This window comes from Aotus nancymaae, unplaced genomic scaffold (assembly GCF_030222135.1).
Source record: "Aotus nancymaae isolate 86718 unplaced genomic scaffold, 86718_ANA_hifiasm-v0.15.2.pri h1tg000059l, whole genome shotgun sequence".
NCBI classification, from domain to species: domain Eukaryota; kingdom Metazoa; phylum Chordata; class Mammalia; order Primates; family Aotidae; genus Aotus; species Aotus nancymaae.
In genome coordinates, this window is record NW_026988473.1 from 29,690,630 (window position 1) to 29,716,113 (window position 25,484).

General features: G+C 36.8%; 2 protein-coding genes across 14 annotated transcripts in view; one reads left to right on the plus strand and one right to left on the minus strand.

Moving 5' to 3' along the window:
- The window catches only part of ELP4 (elongator acetyltransferase complex subunit 4), a 256,036-nt gene extending 244,969 nt beyond the window's left edge, over positions 1-11,067 (minus strand). For both annotated transcript variants that reach the window (XM_012452285.2, XM_012452284.3), the window contains exons 1-2: positions 10,818-11,067; positions 1,226-1,261 (exon numbers count right to left, since the gene is read on the minus strand). In XM_012452285.2, the coding sequence (XP_012307708.1) occupies positions 1,226-1,261; positions 10,818-11,040 (259 nt within the window). In that variant the 5' untranslated portion in view covers positions 11,041-11,067. The remainder of the gene's footprint in view (positions 1-1,225; positions 1,262-10,817) is intronic.
- Positions 11,068-11,208: 141 nt separating this feature from the next.
- Positions 11,209-25,484, plus strand: part of IMMP1L (inner mitochondrial membrane peptidase subunit 1) — a 75,559-nt gene continuing 61,283 nt past the window's right edge. For 10 of the 12 annotated variants that reach the window (XR_010338332.1, XR_010338331.1, XR_010338333.1 and 7 more), the window contains exon 1: positions 11,209-11,305. The gene's annotated coding sequence lies outside the window, so the exon portion shown is untranslated. Of the gene's footprint in view, positions 11,306-14,363; positions 14,450-16,161; positions 16,280-25,484 lie in introns of all 12 variants that reach the window. The other 2 variants (XM_064365068.1, XM_064365067.1) reach the window with 2 other exon arrangements.

Here is a 25,484-nt window from a genome sequence, read left to right on the forward strand (position 1 = left end):
AGGTTGTTGTATTAAGTAAAAAAAAAACATGATGCACTTTGCACAAAATATGATCAACAATAAGAGTTAAATAAAGGGCAGCTCTTACTACTAATATTATTACTCTTCAATTATCCTGTATAGATGAGGAATAAAATGTCCTATGTAATTTTTTCCTTTACTGACAAATTCTTATGTACATGCCAAATTTTAAGCATCACCACTTTGTATTTTACTCACTCTTGGGACAAATTCATCCAAAATACTTACCACGTTGTTTTGTTACCTTAGGGGTCAATAAATATTTGGTACCTGGTACTAATAACTCTGTCTAGAGTAACACATTTATTTTATAGTCCTAGTATGGTGAGTTCAGGTCATAGTACATTTGGATTGTTGTATTTAAGTCTGGACATGGTTCAAGAGACAATGAATGACAGACTAGAAGGTGCAATTATGGTTATACACTTAAATAAGGACTCTTGTCACTTTAAAGATGAACAAAACTATGATTTACTACTTTGTTACTTTTGTTTCAATAAAAAGATAATGACAAAATTATGTGACATATACAACAGACTTAGTATTTCAATTTCTCAAATTGATCCCTGTAATAATCCCACTCTAAATACTGAAATTTTCCAAAAAATTCAATTCACACTAATTTTAGTCTTTTTTTTTTTTTTTTTTTTTTTTTTTTTTTTTTTGAGACGGAGTTTCGCTCTTGATACCCAGGCTGGAGTGCAATGGCGCGATCTCGGCTCACCGCAACCTCCGCCTCCTGGGTTCAGGCAATTCTCCTGCCTCAGCCTCCTGAGTAGCTGGGATTACAGGCACGCGCCACCGTGCCCAGCTAATTTTTTGTATTAGTAGAGACGGGGTTTCACCATGTTGACCAGGATGGTCTCGATCTCTTGACCTCGTGATCCACCCGCCTCGGCCTCCCAAAGTGCTGGGATTACAGGCTTGAGCCACCGCGCCCGGCCAGTCTTTTAAAAAAATGGAGCACAATGCACTATGAACATTTTTAAGCTATAAGAGCTATTATGTTCAGATATATTTGAATTTATTTCAAGTTCAGATAAATATTAGAATTTAAAATAGAACTTAATTCCTCTCTAATTTATCTTAACTTCTGTAGTGTTAATGATTTAAATACTTAATTTTGGAATGGGAAATGCATACAACGATTATGCATAACAGAAAACAATAATAGAGGAGAGCAAAGCATGTATTTTGTACTAACCAATTAGAAGAACTGTTCCAACAGCTAAACCTCCACCTGGAAGTGAAACAAAACCAGACAAAAATTAATCTACATTTTCCATTATCTTTAGCATAAAAGTTAGGCTTTATGAAGGAAAGGCACTTCAGTAACTTTAAAACTATAGTTGCAAACAACATTTTAATTACCTTTGCAATACTTTGCTCAAGGTGCTATTATGAAATAATTGCATGTTATATGTAATTACACAGTACACATTACAATTACTTACTTTCTTTTTTTTTTTGAGATGGAGTCTTGTTCTATTGCCCAGACTGGAGTGCAGTGGCAGGATCTCCGCTTGGCTCACTGCAACCTCCCCCTCCTGGGTTCAAGTGATTCTCCTGCCTCAGCCTCTTGAGTAACTGGGATTACAGGCACCTGCCACCACATCCAGCTAATTTTTGTATTTTTTTTTTTTTTTTTTGAGACGGAGTTTCGCTCGTTACCCAGGCTGGAGCGCAATGGCGCGATCTCGGCTCACCGCAATCTCCGCCTCCTGGGTTCAGGCAATTCTCCTGCCTCAGCCTCCTGAGTAGCTGGGATTACAGGCACGCGCCACCGTGCCCAGCTAATTTTTTGTATTAGTAGAGACGGGGTTTCACCATGTTGACCAGGATGGTCTCGATCTCTTGACCTCGTGATCCACCCGCCTCGGCCTCCCAAAGTGTAATTTTTGTATTTTTAATAGAGACAGGATTTCAGCATGTTGGTCAGGTTGGTCTCAAATTCCCGACCTCAGGTGATCCACCCGCTTGGGACTCCCAAGTGCTGGGATTACAGGCATGAGTCACTGCACCTGGCCTACAATTACTTTCATAATTTACTGTACTATCTTTCTCCTATGACAGAACCATTCAGCATTCAACATAACTGTGCTTAAACACTCCAATGTTATATTTAACACCTGTTAATAAATTAACTCAATACCCAAGACTTAAATGTGCACAGTAGCTTAACTACTATAGAAGTACAACATAGATAAGATTATAGAAATTCCACATTAATATTTATCTTCAAATTTAGTAAGCCTTTGAGTAAAGAACTGATGATTAAAGCTAATTCTTTTTTATTATGACTAATATACACAAAGTCTGGATATGCTCTAAATATATTTACAATTTAAAAGGAACACATTTGCCATTTCAAACAAAAAAAGATCATCATCACAAAAATACATTTTCAATATTACTGGACAGTGTTATTTTAAATATGTGAAATAGGCCAGGCACAGTGGCTCAGGCCTGTAATCCCAGCACTTTGGGAGGTTGAAATGGGTGGATTGCTTGAGGCCTGGAGTTCAAAACCAGCCTGAACAACATGGTGAAATCCTGTCACTACTAAAAATACAAAAAAATTAGCTGCATGTGGTGGCACATGCCTTTAATCCCAGCTACTCAGGAGGCTGAGACACGAGAATTTTTTTTTTTTTTTGAGATATAGTCTCACTCTATTGCCCGGGCTGGAGTGCAGTGGCACAATCTCGGCTCACTGCAACCTCTGCCTCCCAGGTTCAAGAGATTCTCCTGCCTTAGCCTCCGGAGTAGCTGGGATTGTAGGCACTTGCCACTATGCCCAGCTAATTTTTGTATTTTTAGTAGAGACGGGGTTTCACCATGCTGGCCAGGATGGTCTCAAACTCCTGATCTCATGATTCGTCTGCCTCAGCCTCCCTAAGTGCTGGGATTACCGGCGTGAGCCACTGTGCCCTGCCTGAGATGAGAATTTTTTGAACCTGGGAGGCGGAAGTTGCGGTGAATTGAGATCGCACCACTGCACTCCAGTCTGGGTGGCAGAGTGAGAATGTCTCAAAAAAAAAAAAAAAAAGAATTAGGGCAATATAATCATGAAATATATAATTCAATGGTGAATCATTAAAAGTCAATTTAATAATTATTTTAGGGCTGGGCGCAGTGGCTCACACTTGTAATCCCAGCAGTTGGGGAGGCCGAGGCGGGTTGATCACCTGAGGTAGGGAGTTTGAGACCAGCTTGACCAACATGGAGAAACCCCTTCCCTACTAAAAATACAAAATTAGCTGGGCGTGGTGGCTTATGCCTGTAATCCCAGGTACTCAGGAGGCTGAGGCAGGAGAATCACTTAAACCCAGAAGACGGGGCTTGCGGTGAGCTGAGACTGAGCCAATGCACTCGAGAATGAGCAACAAGAGCAAAACTCCGTCTCAAAAAAAGAAAAAAAATAGTAATTTAAAAAAATAAGAACTACACTAAAACATCTGTGTACTGATACTTTTCAGTACTCAAACTATTGAGTTTATAAAACTATTACCTATTTGATTAATGTCTCAAACACAAATTCACTTAAAATTTTAAAAAATGAGTATCAAAGAATGAATAGAAATGCACTTAAAGTATAATTAAAAAAATACTCAACGTTGTTGGACAACCGGAGACGATATTAATAGTTTGGGGTTTTTTTTTTTTTTTTTGCATACAAATCTATGAAAGAAACATTTAGAACACCAATAAAGAACTTTCCGCAAAAAGTTTTGTAGTCACAGTTAGTAACAAAAGTTCCTTTGATAGGCCAGGCACGGTGGCTCATGCCTGCAATCCCAGCACTTTGGGAGGCCAAAGCGGGCAGATCACATAAGCTCAGGAGCCCTTCGAGATCATCCTGGCCAACATAGTGAAACCCTGTTAGCCACGTGGGGTGGTCTGCTCCTGTAATCCCAGCTACTCGGGACTCAGGAGGTTGAGGCATGAGAATCGCTTGAACCCGGGAGGCGGAGGTTGCATTGAGCTGAGATCACACCACTGCACTCTAGCCTGGGCCACCGAGCAAGACTCTGTCTCAAAAAAAAAAAAGTTCCTTTGATAGTGTTTATTTTTTGCCTTGCAAATAAGTATAACAGTTATATTTCAAACAGTTTGAAATCTGGTAACATAGATGTACCTAGAATAAAATACAACAAGTGACTTATGCTAAGTGATTTACAGTGAGGCTAAAAATCAATTTTATGACAATATGTAGAACATTTCAGACTCTTAGGGAAGGAAATAATGAAAAAACCTATTGTTTTTAAATGTTTTAACGTTTAAGTTTATATATTTACAAGAACTTTATATTTTAGGTTCACATTTAGACAGGTTCCTTCATTATAGCACTTAAAGCCATACTAGACTACATGGAATAACTTTACTCTTTAGATGAAAAGATAAACATAAACTGAAATATGTATCATGAAAGCCAACAAAAATGATCAGGTCCAGGGTCAGTGGCTCGAGGCTGTAACCCCAGCACTTTGGGAGGCCAAGGTAGGCAGATCACTTGAGCTCAAGAGTTTGAGACAAGTCTGGACAACATGGCAAAACTCCATCTCCACAAAAACTACAAAAATTAGTGAGGCATGCTGGGGGACTGTGGCGGGAGGATCACTTGAGCATGGGAAGTTGTGGCTGCAGTGAGCAGTGTTTGTGCCACTGCACTCCAGCCTGGGTAACAAGGTGAGACCCAGTCACAAACAAACAAAAGGATCAGAATAAAGGGTTTGCTTTGGGACAAGATTAGACTAATGTTTAATTTCATAGTGACATACTAATGTTTTAATCTATTTGAACATCTTACATCACACTTCCTTACTTTCCCTTAAATGCAAAAATTTAATTACCTAATAGCCGTTTTGTGTACATATAAGGAGATGAAGTAATGTAAGCAAACGGGAGACATTATGGTGTCTAAGCTAGAGCAGGCACTATTACAAAGTTTATTACTTTAACCTATTTCCTATAGGGAGAATTTAGTTTTCTTATCTAACCTCTTGAGTTACATTTATGTCTCCTCAAATAAGGAATTTATATAAGGCCTCCACTGGGACAGACAGAGAAGTAAAGATTTTTTAACATTCACTACGGGACAATGAGAACAGATCACGAAACAGTTTTCCAATTAAAAGAAGTCATTACCAAGCACAAGTGCCTGGCCTAGGGAGGTACTGAGAAAGAGCTACCTTTACCATTCTGGTAATTCTTTTTTTGGTGGGTAGGGAGGTGACTGGGTGTTATCGTGTTACCCAGATTGGAGTGCAGTAGTACAATCACGTTCACTGCAGCTTCAACCTCCCAGGCTCAAGGGATTCTCCTACCTCAGCCTCTGGAAGAGCTGGGATTATACGCACATGTAACCATGACTGGCTAATTCTTTTTTTTTTTTTTCTGTTTTAATTCTTTCTTTCTTTGTAGAGATGGGGACTCACTATATTGCCCAGGCTGGTTTTGAACTCCTGGGCTCAAACTAGCCTCCCACCTTGGCCTCCCCAAGTGTTGAGTTTACAGGCATGAATGACCATGCTGGCCTAAAAATCTCATGTGTATTAAAATTCTAATGTTTAGAAAATTTGGACATTAAGACATAATGGGGACATATTAAAATCATTTTTATCAACCAATTATCTTCTCAAACTTCTTTTACAAAAAAGTAAGAAGGCTCTATTATGTAAATTCACTAGATTCACATTTAGGTTGGTTCTAGTAAAGTTTGGTCATTGTGAATGTTAGTTATGGGGAATAAGATGTAACTCATTAACTAATTTAAACTTATTAACTAATTTAAAGCTTTAAAAAAAATCAAGCGTTTTTTCTATATGTAAGATAATTTTGACATATATATATATACATGCATATAGCAGCAATATTTCTCTATTCTTCTAAACTTGAGTTAGTGAGACACAATCTCAAAGCATTTCCACAAGATACCTCTGTATAAGGTATTTTGATGTCTCTTACTTAATAAATGGAAGGTCTAGCTGCATTTTAACTTTAAAGTTTGAATGTTTGTAGCCATGCTCCCATCAAAAACTAAGTAAATGAAAAGCCAAAACAACCAACCACAATAGCATACCCTGACATATTCCTTGAAAGCTAGCTTTTAATTTACTTTTAAATTTAGTAATCCATTAGTAATTTTATCTAATTCCAAAAGCAACATAGACTTCACACTAATAGTTCCCAATTAAAATTGAAATACCTTTTCCCAACAGCCCACTAAAATGTATTACAGATAATAGGGCAACGAAGCAATCATCTTATTTCTGTAATGAAAACGAACAAAAAAAGGAGTAAAATGGCCTTATTTACCACTTCCTCTCCCCTTTCATCCTAACTTAGAAAAATTACCAACACACTTTCTAAGTCACTAAGCAAAATAAACTCTTACTTTTTTGAGACAGGGTCTCACTGTCACCTAGGCTAGGGGGAGTGGTGTGATCACTGCTTACTGCAGCCTTGACCTCCCAGGGCTCAGGGATCCTCCCCCTGTCAGCCTTCTGAGTAGCTGGGACTACAGGTGTGCACCACCAAGCTTGAGTAATTTTTGTATTTTCTGAAGAGCCAGGATTTATCTATGTTGCCCAGGCTTGTCTCAAACTCCTGGGCTCAAGTAATCCACCCATCTTGGCTTCCCAAAGTGCTGGGATTACAGGTGTGAGCAACCACACTTGGCCAGCAAATAAACTCTTGGTGTTACTTCTAGACCTCTTTAAGATGTATATTTATTTCCAGCTTACTAAAAATACAAGTAGAGGACTTCATGTACACAAAAGAATACAGGAGTTTAAATGTTAAAGATAATCAGCAAGATTGACATTTTAAAGAATTAATTTTATCAAGATTTTACATCCTTTAAAAATAGGGTTTTTTCTTAAAACCAGAAACAATATTTAATACCTAGGAAATAATATCAGAAAACTTAAGATCTTGTAAATGCCAGGATCTTCCTATCTTATGATTTTTAAAATCATAAGACAACCAAAGGGCTTTTGTTGTTTTGATTCACACAGTAGTAAGACAACTGTATTAGTACTACAAATATTTTAAAGGGAGGGCATTCAATCCCCACACTGTCCCCAATACAAACCTCTGATTAAGCTATAATTTTGAGTAAACGAAGTCAAATTAATACACTAGAATATGAAGGCCCTTTCTCTATATGTTAGAGAAAGTAAAAGGGAAAAGAAATGAAAGTCAGGAAAGGTAACAGTGATTTATGCCAGTCCTTTCAGAGCTCTATATAAAGGAATAATTTTGCTTAAAATTATAAAAAAGTATTTTTGGGAAAATGCAATTTAAAAAACAAGTTCATATTGTTTCCTTGGTTCGCAGTAATAGCCTTAACTACTGAATTAATGCTGGACCTCAAATTAAATTGCAGTTATTTTGACAACAAGTCTACTTTTTCTTCCCCGAGCATGATAAAATATCGTGACTACTCTTCATTATGACACAATTATTGGCTGGGTAAACATGAGAATCAAAATAAAGCTAGGAATCATAAAAATAGTTCTGTAGATTAAGTCACATGAAACAATTTTACATAGCAATAAAAAAGTATATTTTTCTTAAATGTACAGCTTATTCGTTGCTAAAATATTCTAACCAAGATTGTGCTAAATATGTAGTCCAAGCTCAATGTATATTATCCCATGCTACACATTAACATATAGTAAAGGAAATAAGCCCACCAGTGTTTACTTTTTGACATCGGTGTTAAAAAATGGCTGCTACCATCACGCTCCTTTCAGAGTACTCTTCCTAGTCTATTATTTACCTCAAATCCCTATTTGATGATAAAAATTTAACAGCACAGAGGTCAAATCTGCAGTTACCCTTTCTTTAAGCATCTTTCCAGAGGATGAAGTTGTGGATAATTCTCCTAGGTTAGACATATGGTCCTAACATGGAGTATACTTTTATGAGGAATGGGGATGGCAGGGGCGAATTCTGCCAGAATTCTTTTCCTGCTATAATCTTTCTTTGGAAACCCCTGGAAGAGAAATGAAGTATTTATTCAATCGATGGAATATCTATCTTTCCTTTTCCAAAATATAAGTGTTATTTACATATAGTGTCCTCAAATAACAATATAAATATCCTAGAAGGGCAAGGTTGAGAACATGGGTTAGATAAGCTAAGAATTCTAAAAATTTAAAAGTAGCTAACTTGTGAAATGTATTTCAATATCTCATTATAAAATTAGGTTGTCAGAACAAAAACATTTAATATAATTAGGTCACATTTGAAAGAGGAAGATATTAGGAATTTTCAAATTTCTGAAACATTTTGGAATAAGTAATGGAAATAGTGTATCATCAAATGACTAACAATTAGCATGTATGATGCCTTTCAAATATATTTTGCATCTATGTTTAAAATCACAATGATGTCATGGTGGCAGTAGTAAAATGTCACTGTACTACATGGAAGCTATAATATTTACTTGTTACACAGTAACCACATAATATATTTTAGCCATTAATCATAATATCACAGTATAGTCTTACCATTCTAATACCGTAACATCCTATTATCATTATCTTTTGTCACAATATGGTCATATTGGGCTTGTCACAACTTGAGTTAAATAACAACATAGTCTAAATTGCTTATACAGAAAATCGGAATATAAAAATGTCATTAAGAGGATAAAACTAAAATACTTCTGGACATATTTATTTTTCAAGATGTAATCAATTCTATTAAAACTTCTTCAGCTTTGCATTTTGAGAACTAACTGCATGCATGAAAAATATATTTCAAAGTATTCAACAACCAATAGTTTCCATCATCTTAATGAACAGCAATTTTTAGCATAAGCTTGTTACAGTTAAATACACTGCTAAAGTCCCCCATTCCAAGCTAATATGGAAAATTTTAAAATTACTGTTCAAGTTTGTATCTCTTAAGAAACATATATGGAAGGTGCTTTGGGTTCTCTTTTTGATAGGTACTTTAAGAGACGATAATTAAATCATTAATCTCAGGTTCAATAAATGACCAAAACCCCCTGGAAAGAATTCTTAAAAATTTCAGACAGCTGTAGCCTAGTGGAAAGAGCACTAAATTTGAAGCCAAGATCAGCACACATGGTCAATGGTTTTTTGAGACTGTTCATATCACTTAATTTGTTTTTAGAGCTCAAACATGAAACTCCATCCTACATATTTCATAATTTCTTGTCTCAGTTTTTTTCTACACATTATTTTTCTTGTAATCAACAACTTATTGAGAATCTACTAAGTGCCAGGAACCATGCTAGGCAGGTTTTGTTATTTTAATGAGGAACTGAAGACATTATAATAGAAACATAACCTTTTCGTTTGGAAGGTTTTAGTATCAAGTGAATTAAGGTACATATCCTATTGAATTAAGAAATACGTAAGGCCTAGAAATAGCTTCCAAACTTAAAGTTCAAACATAAGGGGATATCTATTGAGGCTCACAAGGGAAAAACGGTGAACTAAATATTTGCTAACTAGATATTTTGAATCACTTCTGTTTACAGTACCATGCAACTCTAAGAAAATATACTTGAAACAACAGTGCCATGCAACTCAAAGAAAATATACTTGAAACAACAGTGCCATGCAACTCAAAGAAAATATACTTAAAACAATTAAGTGAAAAATACTTAAACGTATGTAGAAATAACCAGGAAATGAAATGACAGAATCAAGAAGCCATACTCTTTCTCATTGGTTGCTTGTCTTCTTACTTTCTCTGCACTAAACCTATGAAAAGCCTACTCTGAGGAGATAACTGAGAGAAATGTCAAGCGAAGTACAAGAACAAGCAATGACAGTGATATTTTATGAAAGTGTACAAGATTCAACAGACATATACCACACACTATGAAAAAAGTTACGAAATGTAAACACAGACGGGGTTTTAATGAAGCAGCATTCAGATAGAAATTAACATAGAAGCTTTATTAACACAGCAAATCTGTCCTACCAACCTAATCTGGTCAATCCTTTCCATATAACAGCTATGAAACAAGCATATTCTTGAGCAGGCTTCTCATAAAATTCCAGAGATTTTAAAGGAAAGCCTAAGAAGTAGACATCCTTTTCTCGTTAAAATGTGAATTGAATTTAAAGATGTCGTTTGGAATGCAGCAGCAATCAATTCTGGGAAGCAAAATGTATATAGAAAAAAAACGAAAAAATATATACACAGATTTAACGCAGACACGAGTGTGACGAAATATCAACGACAGACTCTGATTAGTTTATAAGGATTATGAGTCAACATAAACCTTTAACATACGCTCTCTTAAAGTCAAACTGTTTTAAGATTTAGACCCAGAGAATAGACAGTCTGACGGTCAAAAAGGGGAAATCCTTTTTTTCCAGCATTTTCTAACGAAGCCTGTCTCCCCCAATTATAAAAACTTTTGTAGGTTGGTCTAAACCGTGAGCTGCCTGGAGACAGCAGAAGCGAGGTATCCTCAATGAATAGCTAAACCATCTCCATAAATTAATGTCTTCCCTTGACTAGAAAGCATTTCAGGGTAAAAAGCATGTACGAATTCCGCCGTAATATGAAAAGGGGTTAGTGGGCAGGGAACGAGAATAGAGAGCAGGGGCACTAAACATGTTTAGTTAACAGCGCTCAAAAGTCTCCACACAACCCGTATTCCCCACCATCTCAATCAGACCAGGCTATTCGCTCCTCGTCCGAAGGTTTAGGGGTCAGAGATGTGGGGTCAAAGTGGCTTCCCCGACAGGTCCCCTCCCTGTTTCCCCTCCGTTGAGCCCAGATCTCCACTATGAACCGACCTAAGAGCTGGTCCAGGGCTGGGAGCCCGGTTGATACCAGCAGCTGTCCATTCCGCACCGACGGTCGCGTGCCCGTAATGGACACCAGTCGAGGGCCGCTGTCGTTGGTCCCGCTGACTCTAGGACCCCTCCTCTGGAAACTTGTGACGTTGCTCTTGCTGGCTGTCGCCACCGCAGACCCAGCACTCCCGGCGTCACCGCCGCAGGTTGCCACTGCCGCCATTTTGAAGCCTCCCAAGTTAACCCAATAGGAACTCTGGGAACGCAAACCTCTGGCCTGTCAGAGCCGTTCCCAAACTCCCGCCTCTTCGCCGCTACCGCGGTTCTCGTAACCAATAGGACTGAGACGTCCCTCCCGAGCCAACCAATCGGAAGGTGCCTTGCTGAAAAGTGCTCTTACGTAAGGACGTTCGACTTATGTGGAGCTTAGGTGAGAAAGGCCCACCTGTGTCCCGGTTGAGGGTCTTCGGGGTTCCTTGGGGCCAGAGGTAGGTAATATCAACGTAACATTCTTCTCCTTTTGAGAGCCTTCATTCGCACTGAGTTAAAGAAAAGGTTGGTGAACCGATAAACCTTAGGGCTTAGGGCTTATCGAGCAATTGCTAGTAGCTTGCACCTTTCTGCTCTGTGTTTGAGGAGAAACTTTTTTCCTGCTCATTTCTCTTTTGATTTCTGAAAGAAAATTCACTCCGCTTTCCCCACGATGTCTTTTTCTTAATTTTGTGTTATATGGAAAGGATGGGGCCTCTTAACCTTAATGAGTTGCTTGCTGAACGTCCGGGCTTAGTTTGCTTGTGCCTAGTGGTAGGTGGTTTGGATTTAGACCTTAGAGCGAAAACTCTTGCACTTTGAGGCTATCTGGTTTTCCTGCGTCTGACAAAATATACCTCTCTGATAAGTTCCAATAAGAAGCTTTCGTTAATTTTAATTAGTGCTTCTGGAAGTCGTGGATGTCTTTCCTCAGCGATGTAAATGACAAGTGTTACTCTGACAACCTTGTTCACACATTTAATTGTCGTTTGCTGTTAAAGCCGCTGCAAATAATAGAAAATACTTTGGGTATCTTTCCCCAAAAAACTGCTAGGAAGAATTAGGAATGCACTCACTTTATTTTGTGAACCTTGAATCGAGAGTTTATTACTAAAATAGGAATTTTATATGTGGGGAAAAAAACATATATTTTGAGTTGTATTTTTGTGTTTAATTTTTTTCTGAAAATTGAGCAGGGATTCCCCTGCTCAGTGGGTAAATGATGTTTAAAGGCAATCATGATTGACAAATGTCTAAATTAAAAAGGACTCCCAAATCATTCCTGCACTGCTGAGTTACTGACTTTGACAGCGATCTGTGATACCTTTTAATTAGACCCAAACCTCATTGAAATTCTTGCCATTGAATTGTTTTAAATCTCACTGACCTGTTGAAATTTTTGGCCTGATTCTATTTGATAAATTGAAGTTAGTATTGCTAAATAGTGACTGGAGTTTTTCGTTTGGGGAGGATTTTTGTTTGTTTGCTTGTTTTTTAGAACCATGTTTAGGAAAAAACTCTATTTCACACTATATCAACTGGAAAGCTTTGATCAAGGTTGCTTTCATATTGAATCTTAAATCTACGTTACTCAATAAATAACTATTGAGTGATTACTGTCTGCTTGGACTTAATCTTGTCATTTTAGACCCATGGTAATAAAAATCTGGAGAAGATATTAACACATAGAAAGCAACATATTACTTAAAATGAACACATTAAATAGTATGTGCTAATTTTATCCTGTAGTAAATAAGCACTAAGACCAAAACAAAAAGTGACAAAGCAGTCCAATATCAGATAGAAACTTCTTGAATATTTTTTTTCTTTAACTTTATTTTAGGTTCTAGACTTCATGTGCAGGATGTGCGGCTTTGTTACATAGGTAAAGGTGTGCTGTGGTGGTTTGCTGCACAGGTCAACCCATCATCTAGGTATTAAGCCCAGCATCCATTAGCTATTCTTCCTTAGACTCTCTGTTCCTCCACCCCCACAAATTTTTTTTTTTTTTTTTTTTTTTTTTTTTTTTTTTGAGACGGAGTTTCGCTCTTGGTACCCAGGCTGGAGCGCAATGGCGCGATCTCGGCTCACCGCAATCTCCGCCTCCTGGGTTCAGGCAATTCTCCTGCCTCAGCCTCCTGAGTAGCTGGGATTACAGGCACGCGCCACCGTGCCCAGCTAATTTTTTTTGTATTAGTAGAGACGGGGTTTCACCATGTTGACCAGGATGGTCTCGATCTCTTGACCTCGTGATCCACCCGCCTCGGCCTCCCAAAGTGCTGGGATTACAGGCTTGAGCCACCGCGCCCGGCCTAAATCTAGCTAATTAGCGATGCATTACTTCAGATAGTTATCATTTTTGTGGTAAGAGTACGTAACATCTACAGTCTTTGCATTTTTTAAAGAATACAATATATCATCATTATAGTCAACTTGCTATAATTTTATGCTATATAATAGATTTTTTTGAAATTTATTCCTCCTATCTTATTGTAATTATGTATCCTTCACCAAGTTCTCTCCATCCCCGCTCCAACCATCCTGGCCTCTGTTAAACACCATTATACTTTCTACTTCTATGAGATTGACTATTAGATTCCACCTATGAGTGAGATCATGTGCTATTTGTCTTTCTGTGCCTGGCTTATTTCACTTAACATAATGGTATAATTAGTTTTTATAGGCTTCTGTACTACATATTTGTTTCCTACTGTATTTACTTAATGCTTTAGTTTTCCAAAGATGATGATAGTAGTGCTTTGTTCGCCTCATTACTAGAACTGAAGAATTCTTTTCCAGCTTCGACTATAATTCTGGAAAGATGATCTACGTACACACCAAAGTATTCATGAATTTAGGATATATCTCTGGTATAACACTATCATAGATAAATCTGCTTTTTTTTGTTTTTTTTACAAAGATAAAACCTTTGCTCACAAATAAGCTCAGATTCTTGAACTTACCAGCATACAGTAGAGTTGACTATAAAACATGGGAATAAATAAAGTATTCATGGAAAGGAAGAGTTAAAAGTTATATGTTTAGATGTGTCATTAATTAATTAATTCTTTATGAAGGACATACTAAATTCCAGGAAGTCCATCAGAGCTCAGGTTACAGGAGAAAAATATACTGGCTCCTTACTTCTTGAGTTCACAGCTAGGGAAGATAGATGGGTAAATAGGCTTATAAAGTACAGTTAACCCATGAACAATGTGGGGATCAGGGTGCCGACCCCCACACCCATGTAGTTGAAAATGCACATATAACTTTTGACTCCTCCCAAACTTAACCGCTAATAGTCTACTTTTGACTACTGGAAGCTGTACCAATAACATCTGTGGATTAACATATAATTTGTATGTTATATGTGTTATGTACTGCATTCTTACCATGAAGTAAGCTAGAGAAAAGAAAATGTTAAGCAAATCATAGGAAGAAAATATATTTGCCATGCATTAAGTGGAAGTGGATCATGATATAGGTCTTCATTCTTATCTTCTTCATGTTGAGTAGGCTGAGGAGAAGGAGGAAGAGAAGGGGTTGGTCTTACAATCTGAAGGGTGGCGGAGACCCAGAAGGTAGAAGGGGAGGCAGGAGAGGTAGGTACACTCAGTATAGCTTTATGGAAGTTCATCCTAATTTGTCTGTTTTGGTTTTTCAGCTCTCTAAAAATGTTTCTGTACAGTACCAATTCTTCTTCTGCTGTTTGCTTTATTTTCAGTGTCTGTGTTATAGTAGGCCTCCATGTCAGGAGAAGTCAAAGCAGTCTTGAATAACTGGAACAACACTTCTGCCAGATTGCCTAATATCAGTTTGTTTTCTGGCACTGCTTCTTCTACTTCTTATCATTTGGTACTGTTTGGAAGCATTCATCTCTATCAAGTCATCTTCTTTTAATTCGTCTGGTGTGGTTTCTGTTGGCTCTTGAATTTCTCTAATATTTGTATCTTAAACTCTTCCCTCCCAACTTTTTTTTTTTTTTTTTGCAATATCCACAATCTTCCCCATGACTTCCTTGATTGACTGTTGTAAATCCTGCAGGAAACTAATTTGAGATAAATAGAAAACATATAATGAACATGATAGGCAATTAGCACCCTCTGATACAAGTGGACACCTCTTCAGTTAGATTTTCAGTGACTTCTCTAGCCCCGCAGTCCATATCACTTTTGTGTCTGTGCAGGTAAAGTGTATAGCAGAGATACTGTGAAGGCTCTACTGGGCCTGCTGGTATTCCAGCAGCATGATTGAAGGAATGAATACTAAGGTCATGCCTACACAGAGGGAATTCCTCAACCTGTGGTAATTGCCCCCTTCGTGTCATTATATTCGCAAAGAGAAACTATAGTCCTGAGTTATAGCACCACAGATTTCTTTCACTGTTTTTCTACTTTTCTACTTTTATTATATTCTCTGCTTCTATGAGATCAACTATTAGATTCCATTAGATCCACTATTAGAGTCTGTGTTTGACTTCTTTTGCATAACATTATTTTTGTGAAATGATTCTTGTTAATGTGTATTGTGGCTGATCTATTCTTATTGCTGTATAGTATTATATAAATGTATTACAATTCATTATCTGTTCTGCTATTAAAAGGGATTTGGATAGTTTCCCATTTGTGGCCATTTTTTCAATGCAATTGTACCAGTTTATACTGTTACCAGGAGCAATTGAGAATTTTTGTTACTTCTCATCCTTATCAACACAATATTTTTCTTTCTTTTCATTTCAGCTATTTTAAGAGGGTTGTGGTATGGCCTTGTCATTTGAATTAGGACTGATGAAGTTGAGCACCTATATATATGCTTATTGGCCATTTGGGTAAACGCTTTTGTGAAAGGGTCTATTCATGTTTTTTAATTTTACAAATTTGGATTGTCTGCCTCTGTCCCATGGATTTGTAGGAGTTCTCTTACATTTTGGATGAGTTCATTTTCAAATAAATTCATTACAAGTATCTTCTGTCAGTCTGTGGCTTGTCTTTTCATTTTCTTGTCTTTTGATTTTAGTCAAAATATATTTTGACTTATCAATTTTGTCTTTTTGCCTAGTGCTTTATGGCTGTGTTTGCTACTCCAAGATTTTGAAGATGATCTCCATGTTTTGTTTTTCTAAAAGCCCTGATGTTTTACTTTTAATATTTGTGTCTGCACTTTGTTGGAATTGACTTATGTGTGTTTGGTGTGAGGCAGTGGTAAAGGTGCGTTTATGTTTCCTATATTGGTATCCTATTGACCTAGCACCATTTAATGAAAAAAAGATATTTCCTTGCTATGTTTACTCATCTTTTTTTTTTTTGTGAGGCAGAGTCTTCCTCTGTCGCCCAGGCTGGAGTGCACTGGCACGATCTCAGCTCACTACAACCTCCGCCTCCTGGGTTCAAGCGATTCTCCTGCCTCAGCCTTCTGAGTAGCTGGGACTACAGGTGCGTGCCACCATACTCAGCTAATTTTTGTATTTTTAGTAGAGACAGGGTTTCACCATGTTGACCAGGCTGGTCTCGAACTCCTGACCTTGTGATCCGCCCACCTCGGACTCCCAGAGTGTTGGGATTACAGGCGTGAGCCACTGTACCCGGCCACATCATCACTTTATTAATAAATAAAGTCACACATAAATTAGGCAGATTTCATTTTGAACTTTCCATTGGTTAGTTTGTGTCTTCAGGTTCTTCAGGAAGCTGGCTTCCTTTCAGAATTTTAGCCACACTGTACTGTGCTGACCTCAGGTTAAATCAGTAAAAACAGGAAACTCACCCTGTGGCAATTCTTTCTTTCCTAAGTCTGACTACCCAGCATGTTTGCTTCTGTAGAGCCGAGACTCAGTCTCAAAAAAAAAAAAAAAATCTGTAGAGCCTTCATGTAATTGATCTTTGTCTTTTGTTCAGAGTTTATAGTTGTTATTTATGGTAGGATTGGTCTGTTATAAGCTTACTCTGCTATACTGGAATGAGCTCTTACTATGCTTTTGTGACTGTAGTAATTTCTTCTTTTATTTATTGCTGATAAGTAAATATCAGCAATTGATAATGAGTTTCATTTCTTTTTTTCTTCATTATTAAATTTTGCTGGGGATTTTCCACTTAATCTTTTTAAAAAAAACCCCAAATTTGGCTTTATTGGTTTTCTCAGTGTTTACTTTCTACTATTGAATTGATTACTACTCTTTATTATTTGTTTCCTTTTACATTCCTTAGTTTTGATTTGCTGAGGTTTTGTTTGTTCTCCCTTCTTATACTAAAAGCTTAATTTATTGATTTTCTGCCTTTTCTAATAGATCATATATAGTTAGGGTGTGCTCTAGCTGTTCCTACAACTATGGCATTTTATGTTTAATCATTTATTTCAAAATATTTACTAATTTTTGTTTTGATTTTCTCTTTGGTCCATGGATTATTTAGGACATTTTTGAAAGTGCTGAAATACTGAATTATATTGGATGCTAAGAAAGCAGAAGTAAGCTGGAACTGACCAGGGCAAAAGAGTACTTATAGTCATCATAATTTTAGTGGATTTTAAGGTATAAACAGAAAACTGGGGAATTTAAATTGAAATTTAAAAAGCCATTGTATAGTCATATGTAAGAACGTGCAGTGTAATAGGGTAAATGTGTTCAAGCGTAAACATGTTTTAGTTCAAGATTTGTCAAGTAAATCTATCTACAATAAAAAATAAAGGCAAACAAGATGTTTTTAATGGTCAACACGAAAGCATTAAAATTTTAGCAAAAAAAGAAAAAGAAATTTCAGAGAATGGTCCAATATTTGTATATTGTTCAGTCTGGGACTTTTCTTCATATTTGCATGTAGCCAACATGAGGAATTAAATAACGGCTGACTGGTGTTCCTCTTATATGTAACTAGAGTCTCATAGGCATAAAGCTACTGTGTTAATCAAAGCATGTGTGATGTTCTAATTATCATGGACATTTTGGCTGAGATTTGATCAATTTCCCTTCAGTTTGAATAATTATGGAAGCCCGGGAGTAGGCCAAATATTTAAACTATTTCCATATGAAGCTTCTTAAATCACATCTACTGATTTTGCATGAAGGGACCCCCAGGCTCCTGAAGCTCCTCTCTAAAGAAATATATAATTCCTGGACCAATGGGTAGTATTAGAGTGAAATTTATTATTTTGACTACTGTTTGTCAGTTTAAGAGTCTGGATATGAAGTATGTTTTGATGAGTTTCTTACAGGATAAGATCAAAGTTAGATATCCTAGCAAACATTGTTTTCATTAACTCAGAACCAAATTTGATCCATTTATTACCACAATTTAAAAAATTGCTAATGGCTCTTGTTCTATATAATTATTCTACCTCATTTTGAATTCTGTTTTCTTAGGAAACTTTTATTATTATTACTTTCAAATTTGATATCATTCATTACATTCTCAATCTTGAATTATTTTATAATCTCTTCCACATCTATGATCATATTTACTTTCTAATTTGTAGTACTATATATTTGAATTTTCTCTCAGTTTACATTTTTTCTCCCTGACTTTGAAGGATTTTAGAAATATCTATTTCAGTGATATTTTCATACAACAAGGTCTTAGATTTATGCATTAATTATTGTCTTTTTCTTTCTTTCTTTCTTTCTTTTTTTGAGACAGAGTTTCACTCTGTTGCCCAGGGAGAATTGCAGTGGCATGATCTTGGCTCACTGTAACCTCGGCATCCCAGGTTTAAGTAATTCTCATGCCTCAGCCTCCCAAGTAGCTAGGATTACAAGCATATGTTACTATGCCCAGCTAATTTTTGTATAATTTTTTTTTTTTTAGTTTTACCGTGGGGTTTTACTGTGTTGGCCAGGCTGGGCTCAAACTCCTGGGCTCAAGTGATCCACCTGCCTCAGCCTCCCAAAATGCTGGGATTACAGGCGTGAGCCACCATGCCCAGCCATTATTTTTATTTCTAAAACCCCTAATTTCTGTGTTTTTCTAAATGTATTTCTTCTTCCTGCTTCTCTGAGCGTCTTTTGCCATTCTGTGCTGCTGTAACAGAATACCTGAGATTGGGTAATTTATAATGAACAGAAATTTATTGGCTCACAATTCAGGAAACTGCAAAGTCCAAGACTGAGGGGCTGGTGTCTGGCGAGGGTGTCCTTGCTGTGTCATTACATGGTGGAAGGGCCCAAGAGAGGGCAAGAGAAAAAAAGAGAGTGAACTCTCAGCCTCAATCCCATTTATAGTTTGCATTAATCCATTCATGACTGTGGAACCCTCAGACCTAATCACCTCTCAATTGACCTCACCTCTCAAATTGCACTGGGAATTAAATTTCCAACAGGTGCTTTTTGGGGGACACATTCAGACTGTAGCACTTACGTATGTTTTTTCAGTGTAGCAATTGTTAAAGCAATAATTAAAATGCCCTTAAGTAATCTATTGTGGTACTATCCAGATGAGCCCTGTCCAGTAGAACCTCCTGTGTTGATGGAAATGTTCTGTATCTACACTGTCCAGTATAATAGTCATTAAACATATATGATTATAGAGTACTTAAAATGTGACTGATATGACAGAGGAACTGAATTTTAATCTTATTTAATTTTAATTATTTTAGGTTATTTATTTAAACAGCTACATGTGGCTAGTTTGTACTATATTAAATCACACAGCTCTAGATCAAGATTTGGCAAGCTTTTCCTATAAAAGACCAAATAGTAAATACTTTAGGCTTTGTGGTCCATATAGTCTCTATTGCAACTATTCAACTGCTGTGGGAGTACAAAAGCAGTCACAGATAACATGTAAATGAATGAGCAAGAATTTGTCCCAGTAAACTTTATTTGCTGAAACAGAGTCTGCTGAATTTGACCCATGGGCCCTCGTTTGGCAACCTCTGCTCTAGATTTTTTAAAAAAGTGTCTACAGCTCTATGTATTTTTATTTCATTTGCCCTGTGTTCCCTGAGTCCTTTCAAGACCCCCCTTTGGTGCAGTGGGGGTGAGGAGAGCAGTGGGGAGAGAAAGAGAGAGTGTGTATGTGTCTGTGTGTTTTTGTGTGTGTGTGTATGTGGAATAGATTTTTGGAGGGGAGAGAGGAGTGACTTTCCCTGAAAGTTTAGGAACATTACACTCCTTTGGATTGTTCCTCTTTGACTTTTTCTCCACCTTTTCTATTTTTTGTGAATGGGAGAAGGTGATGGCAGACAGGCATATGTTTTATATTTATACTCTATTAATTCTCTGCCTCTCCTTTTACAGATGCAATATCTTTTCAATATCTCTGCCAACGTTAAATAGATTTCCTTCCCTTTTTTTTCTCCCCGAATTACCTCTGATTTCTCTAGGGTTGCTTATTCAGATTAGTTATTTTCATTATGGACCTTCTTTCTTATGCTTGTGGTTTCCTTAAACATAGGCTATTTATTCACGTTCATAAATAAAGGAAGAGTTGAATAATATAGATAACTGGAGTAGGTTTTCTCTGTCTTTGTTTTTCCAACAAATCTTTAGCTTAAATGGAAAAAAATAGTCTGACCAATTTTCTTGTAGGTTGGTAGGACTTAATGTATTGGTGTGCCTCAATTTATTGGTGTGCTTTGCTTCAAAATGCGTAATTAAGGAGCAAGTACACTGACCCAGTCCTTCTCTAATAGCCAAATAAAGATTCCCCTATACTGGCTCTCCAACCTCCATACTTGGACACCAGATTCTTCTCAGGCAGATTATACCTTTTTTACTTATTTATTTATTTTAGCCTCCAGAACTGCTGATTTAGCTCTGAACCCCTTTGGAGCCACAGGATGAAACGTCCCATCCTCCTGAAGCATTTTCGTGTGTTTGTGCTTGACTAGAGGTGGGCATACATTTTCTGGGACCAGATAGTAAATATTTTAGGTTTTGCAGGTAATATGATCTCTTAACTCTGCCATGGGAAAGTAGCTGGAGATAACTAACAAATGAGCATGGCTGTGTTTTAATAACACTATGTGTACACTGAAATTTGAATTTTGTGTAATTTTCATATGTTAGAAAATATGCTGCTTCTTTATTCATTCAGCCATTTAAAAATGCAAAAGCATGTGATGGGCTGGGAGATTTGCCCTGTGAACCATACTTTGCCAGCTATGTCTTGACTGTTATTCACTCCGTTCTTTTCAACCTGTCACTATGGTTTTTTATATGCCTGGTCTTCCAGAAATTTTTCAAAATCTCTAGTATGTTGATGCCTTTCACTCCTTTTCTCAGTGTTTATTTCTATTTATTTTTTAAATAGAAAATACTATCATTTCAGTGCAGTTTTTGAAGAGAGTAGCAGTAAATCTATCTGCTGTTTTGAACTACAATCCCATTTAGTCATAATATTTGAAGCAAAAGGCACTTGGTAGAGCTGAAATGTTAAGTATCTTCTTTAGTATCTTCTTCAGTATCTCCACTTCTCTATCCATGGATGTACTGGTAATTAATTATACTAAGTAATGTTTTTATTGAATGCTTATTGTAGTTTCTGGAATGTTTTGAATGCTTTATATTAATGGTGTCACATAAAGGATAAGTAACTTGTTCTATCTAGGTCGGAAAGCTTGTAGGTAGAAGATCTAGGATTCACAATAGAGTTAGGCTGTCTGACTCCAGAATTCATACTCTTATCCACTATTTTCCACTTCAGTCCAAATACAGCCTTAGTTTCCTCCTCAAGGTAGCTTTATGTGTAGCCAATTTATGGATATTAACATAAAACATGAAGCATATTTGACCTGATAAAATGGGTATATATTCATAGTGATTAAAAGGGTGAGGAAAAGTGATGAGAAAGTGATTGAGGTAGTAAGTGGGACATAGGTAGCTGGGAGGTAAAAGATTTTGAGTTTCATAAGAACTGTTTTAATCTTGTAAAAAAAAAAAAAAATTAGAACTCTTTGTTTCTCCAGGACATAGAAATTTCACTTTCAACTCAGATTAAAGAACTTTATAACAGTGTTATCCAGTGCTGAAACAGATTCCTTTGTAATAAAATATTTGCTTCTTAAAATCTTTAGAATTTTAATTTTATAGTTTTGCTTTTTGTATTTTTTATTCCCCAAAGTGAAAGGATTAAAGAATAACATTAAAGGTCATTTGGTATTACAATTTTTCAATTAGTCAAAATGAAAAATTTGAAAATAATTTTGTAGTCTATTTGGTATTCTAAGGTTGAATTTTTTTTTTAACATAAAGCAAATTATGTTTTTTCTATTGACATTTCCTGAATCAACTGACATGAAAATTAATAGATTATCATCATATATGATGATGATTTTTCTCTCACTGAGCATTAGAATATGTTCACTTTAGTGCTTATCGGTAGCCCAGTTTTGATTGTCTAATTGAAGTATTTGTATCTGTGTCTGCTCTCTGAACTGGCTCAAGGTCTTGAGCTTTTTACAAAAATTTGTTTTTATGTGTGATAAAGTTATACATAACATAAAATTCATCACTTTCATCATTTTTAAGTATACATACAATTAAGTGACGTTAAGAATACTTACTATGTTGTGTAATCATTGCCACTATTTCCAAAACTTTTTCATCATTTGAAAAAGAAATATTGTACCCAAAAAACAGTAACCTGTTATTCTCCTTTGTTTCAACTTCTGATAACCTGTATTCTACTCTCTATGAATTTGCCAACTTACTATAAGCACTTCATATAAGTGGAATCATACAATATTCTTTTGTCAACATTTGCATAATATTTTTTACTTAGCATAATGTTTTTCAGAGTTCATGTATTTTGTATCATGTATTGGAACTTCATTTTTTTATGGCTGAATAATCCATTGCAGCTGCTCTTTGCCTTACGATGGAGTTACGTCCTGATTAGCCTATTTTAAGTTGAAAATACCATAAGTTGAAAATGCATTTAATACCCTGATAAACCCATTATGAGGCTGAAAAATCATAAGCGAAACCATTGTTAAATAAGGGACCATCTGTATGTGTGTGTGTATATATATATAAAAAATATATGCAATCTTCTATGTATGATTGTATATTATATAAGATTATTATATATAAGATTGCATATTTAAATTATAACATATATAAGATCACACACACACACACACACACACACACACACCCCAACCACAGTTTGTTTATCCATTCATCTGTTGATAGACGCCATGGTTGTTTTTACCTTTGGCTATTGTAAATAGTGCTACAGTGAACATTGGCATACAAGTATGTTTGAATCTCTGTTTTCATTTCCTTTGGGTGTACATATTACAGTGGAATTGCTGGATTATATGGAAATTCTATGATTAACTTTTGAAGGTACCACCAAACTGTTTTCCATATTGGCTGTACCATTTTGCATCCCAACCATTAGTGCACAAGGGTTACAATTTCACCACATCCTTACCAACATTTGTTATTTTCTGTTTGTTTGTTTGTTTTTATAATAGTCATCCTAATGCATATGATGTAATATCTTATTGTGGTTTTGATATGCATTTCCCTAATGACTAGGGATGTTTAACATCTTTTCATGTGCTTATTGGCCATTTGTATGCCTTGTCTGGAGAAATGCCTTTTGAAAACCTTTGCCGATTTTGAATTGAGTAATGGCTTTGTTTTGTTTTTTGGGGTTGTTGTTGAGTTATATATTTTTTTATATATTCTGGACCTTGACCCTTAATTAGATATGTGATATGCAAATACTTTCTCCCTGTGATGGTATTTTTTGATGCTCAAAAGGTTTTAATTTGAGGAAGTCCAGTTTATATATTTTTATTTCTTTTGTGGCCTGTTTTTGTTGCTGTATCCAATGAATCATGGCCAATCAAGATTTATATAGTTTTAGCTTTTACATTTAGGTTTTTGATCTATTTTGAGTTAATTTTATATGGTATTAAGACAAAAGCCCAACTTAATTTTTTTTTTTATGTTGATACCTAGTTTTCTCAATGCCATGTGTTGAAAAGACTGCCTTTCCACCATTGAATGGTCTTGCTACCCTTGTCAAAAATCATTTGGCCATTTATGTCAGCATTATTTCTGTGCTCTTTATTCTATTTTATTGGTTTATAGATCTGTCATTATGCCAGTACCACATTCTTTTTATTATTATAACTTTGTACTAAATTTTGTCTCAGGGCTTAAAATAATAATAACAACATTTGAAACCACTGTGCATAAGTCCTTCCGCCATGACTTTAAGTTTCCTGAGGGCTTCCAAGCCCTGTAGAACTGTAAGTCAATTAAAAACCCCTTTTTTGAAAAAATAAATAAATAAATTACCCAGTCTCAGGCAGTTGTTTATGCATGCCCGAGACTGGCCTGTGAATGAACTAATATAGTAAATTGGTACTGAGGGAGTGGGGCGCTGCTGTATGGATACCTGAAAATGTGGAAGCGACTTTGGAACTGGGTAACAGGCAGAGGTTGGAACAGTTTGGAGGGCTCAGAAGACGACAGTAAAATGTAGGAAAGTTTGGAACTTCTTAGAGACTTGTTGAATGGCTTTGATCAAAATGCTGATAGTGATATGGACAATTAAGTCCAGGCTGAGGTAGTCTCAGGTGGAGATGAGCAACTTATTAGGAACTGGAGCAAAGGTAACTTTTGCTATGCTTTAGCAAAGAGACTGGTGACATTTTGCCCCTGCCCTGGACATCTGTGGAACTTTGAACTTGAGAGAGATGATTTAGGGTATCTGGCAGAAGAAATTTCTCAGTGGCAAAGTGTTCTAGAGGAAGCAGAGAATAAAAGTTTGGAAAATTTGCAGCCTGACTATGCCATAGAAAAAACCATTTTCTGGGGAGAAATTCAAGACAGCTACAGAAATTTGCATAAGTAACAAAGCCCAATGTTAATCACCAAGACAATGGGGAAAATGCTTTCAGGAAATGTCGGAGACCTTCACAGCAGTCCCTTCCATTACAGGCTCCTAGGAGGAAAAGATGGTTTTCTAGGCAGGGCCTCGAGTTTCCCCTGTTCTGTGCAGTCCTGGGGCATAGTGTCCTGCATCCCAGTTGTGTCAGCTCCAGTGATGGCTTAAAGGGGCAAAGGTGCAGCTCGGGCCATTGCTTCAGAGGGTGCAAGCCCCAAGCCTTGGTGACTTCCATGTGATGTTGGGCCTGTGAGTGCACAGAAGTCAAGAATTGAGGTGTGGGAATCTCCTAATAGATTTAATAGGATGTATGGAAATGCCTAGATGTCTAAGCAGAAGTCTGCTGCAGGGGCAGAGCCCTCACGGAAAACCTCTGCTAGAGCAATGTGGAAGGGCAATGTGGAGTTGAAGCCCCCACAGAGTCCCCACTGGGGCACTGCCTAGTGAAGCTGTGAGAAGAGGGCCATGGTCTTCCAGACCCCAGAATGGTAAATCCGCTGACAGCTTGCACCGTGCATATGAAAAAGCTGCGACACTCAAAGCCAGCCCATGAAAGCAGGCAGGAGGGGGCTGTACCATGCAACGCCATAGAGGCAGAGTTGCCCAAAGCTTTGGGAACCCACCTCTTGCATCAGTGTGACCTGGATCTAAGATGTAGAGTCAGAGGAGATCCTTTTGGAACATTAAGATTTAAAGACTTCCCTATTGGATTTTGGACTTGCATGGGTCGCATAGCCCCTTTCTTTTGGCCAATTTCTCCCATTTGCAATGGATGTATTTACCCAATGCTTGTACCCTT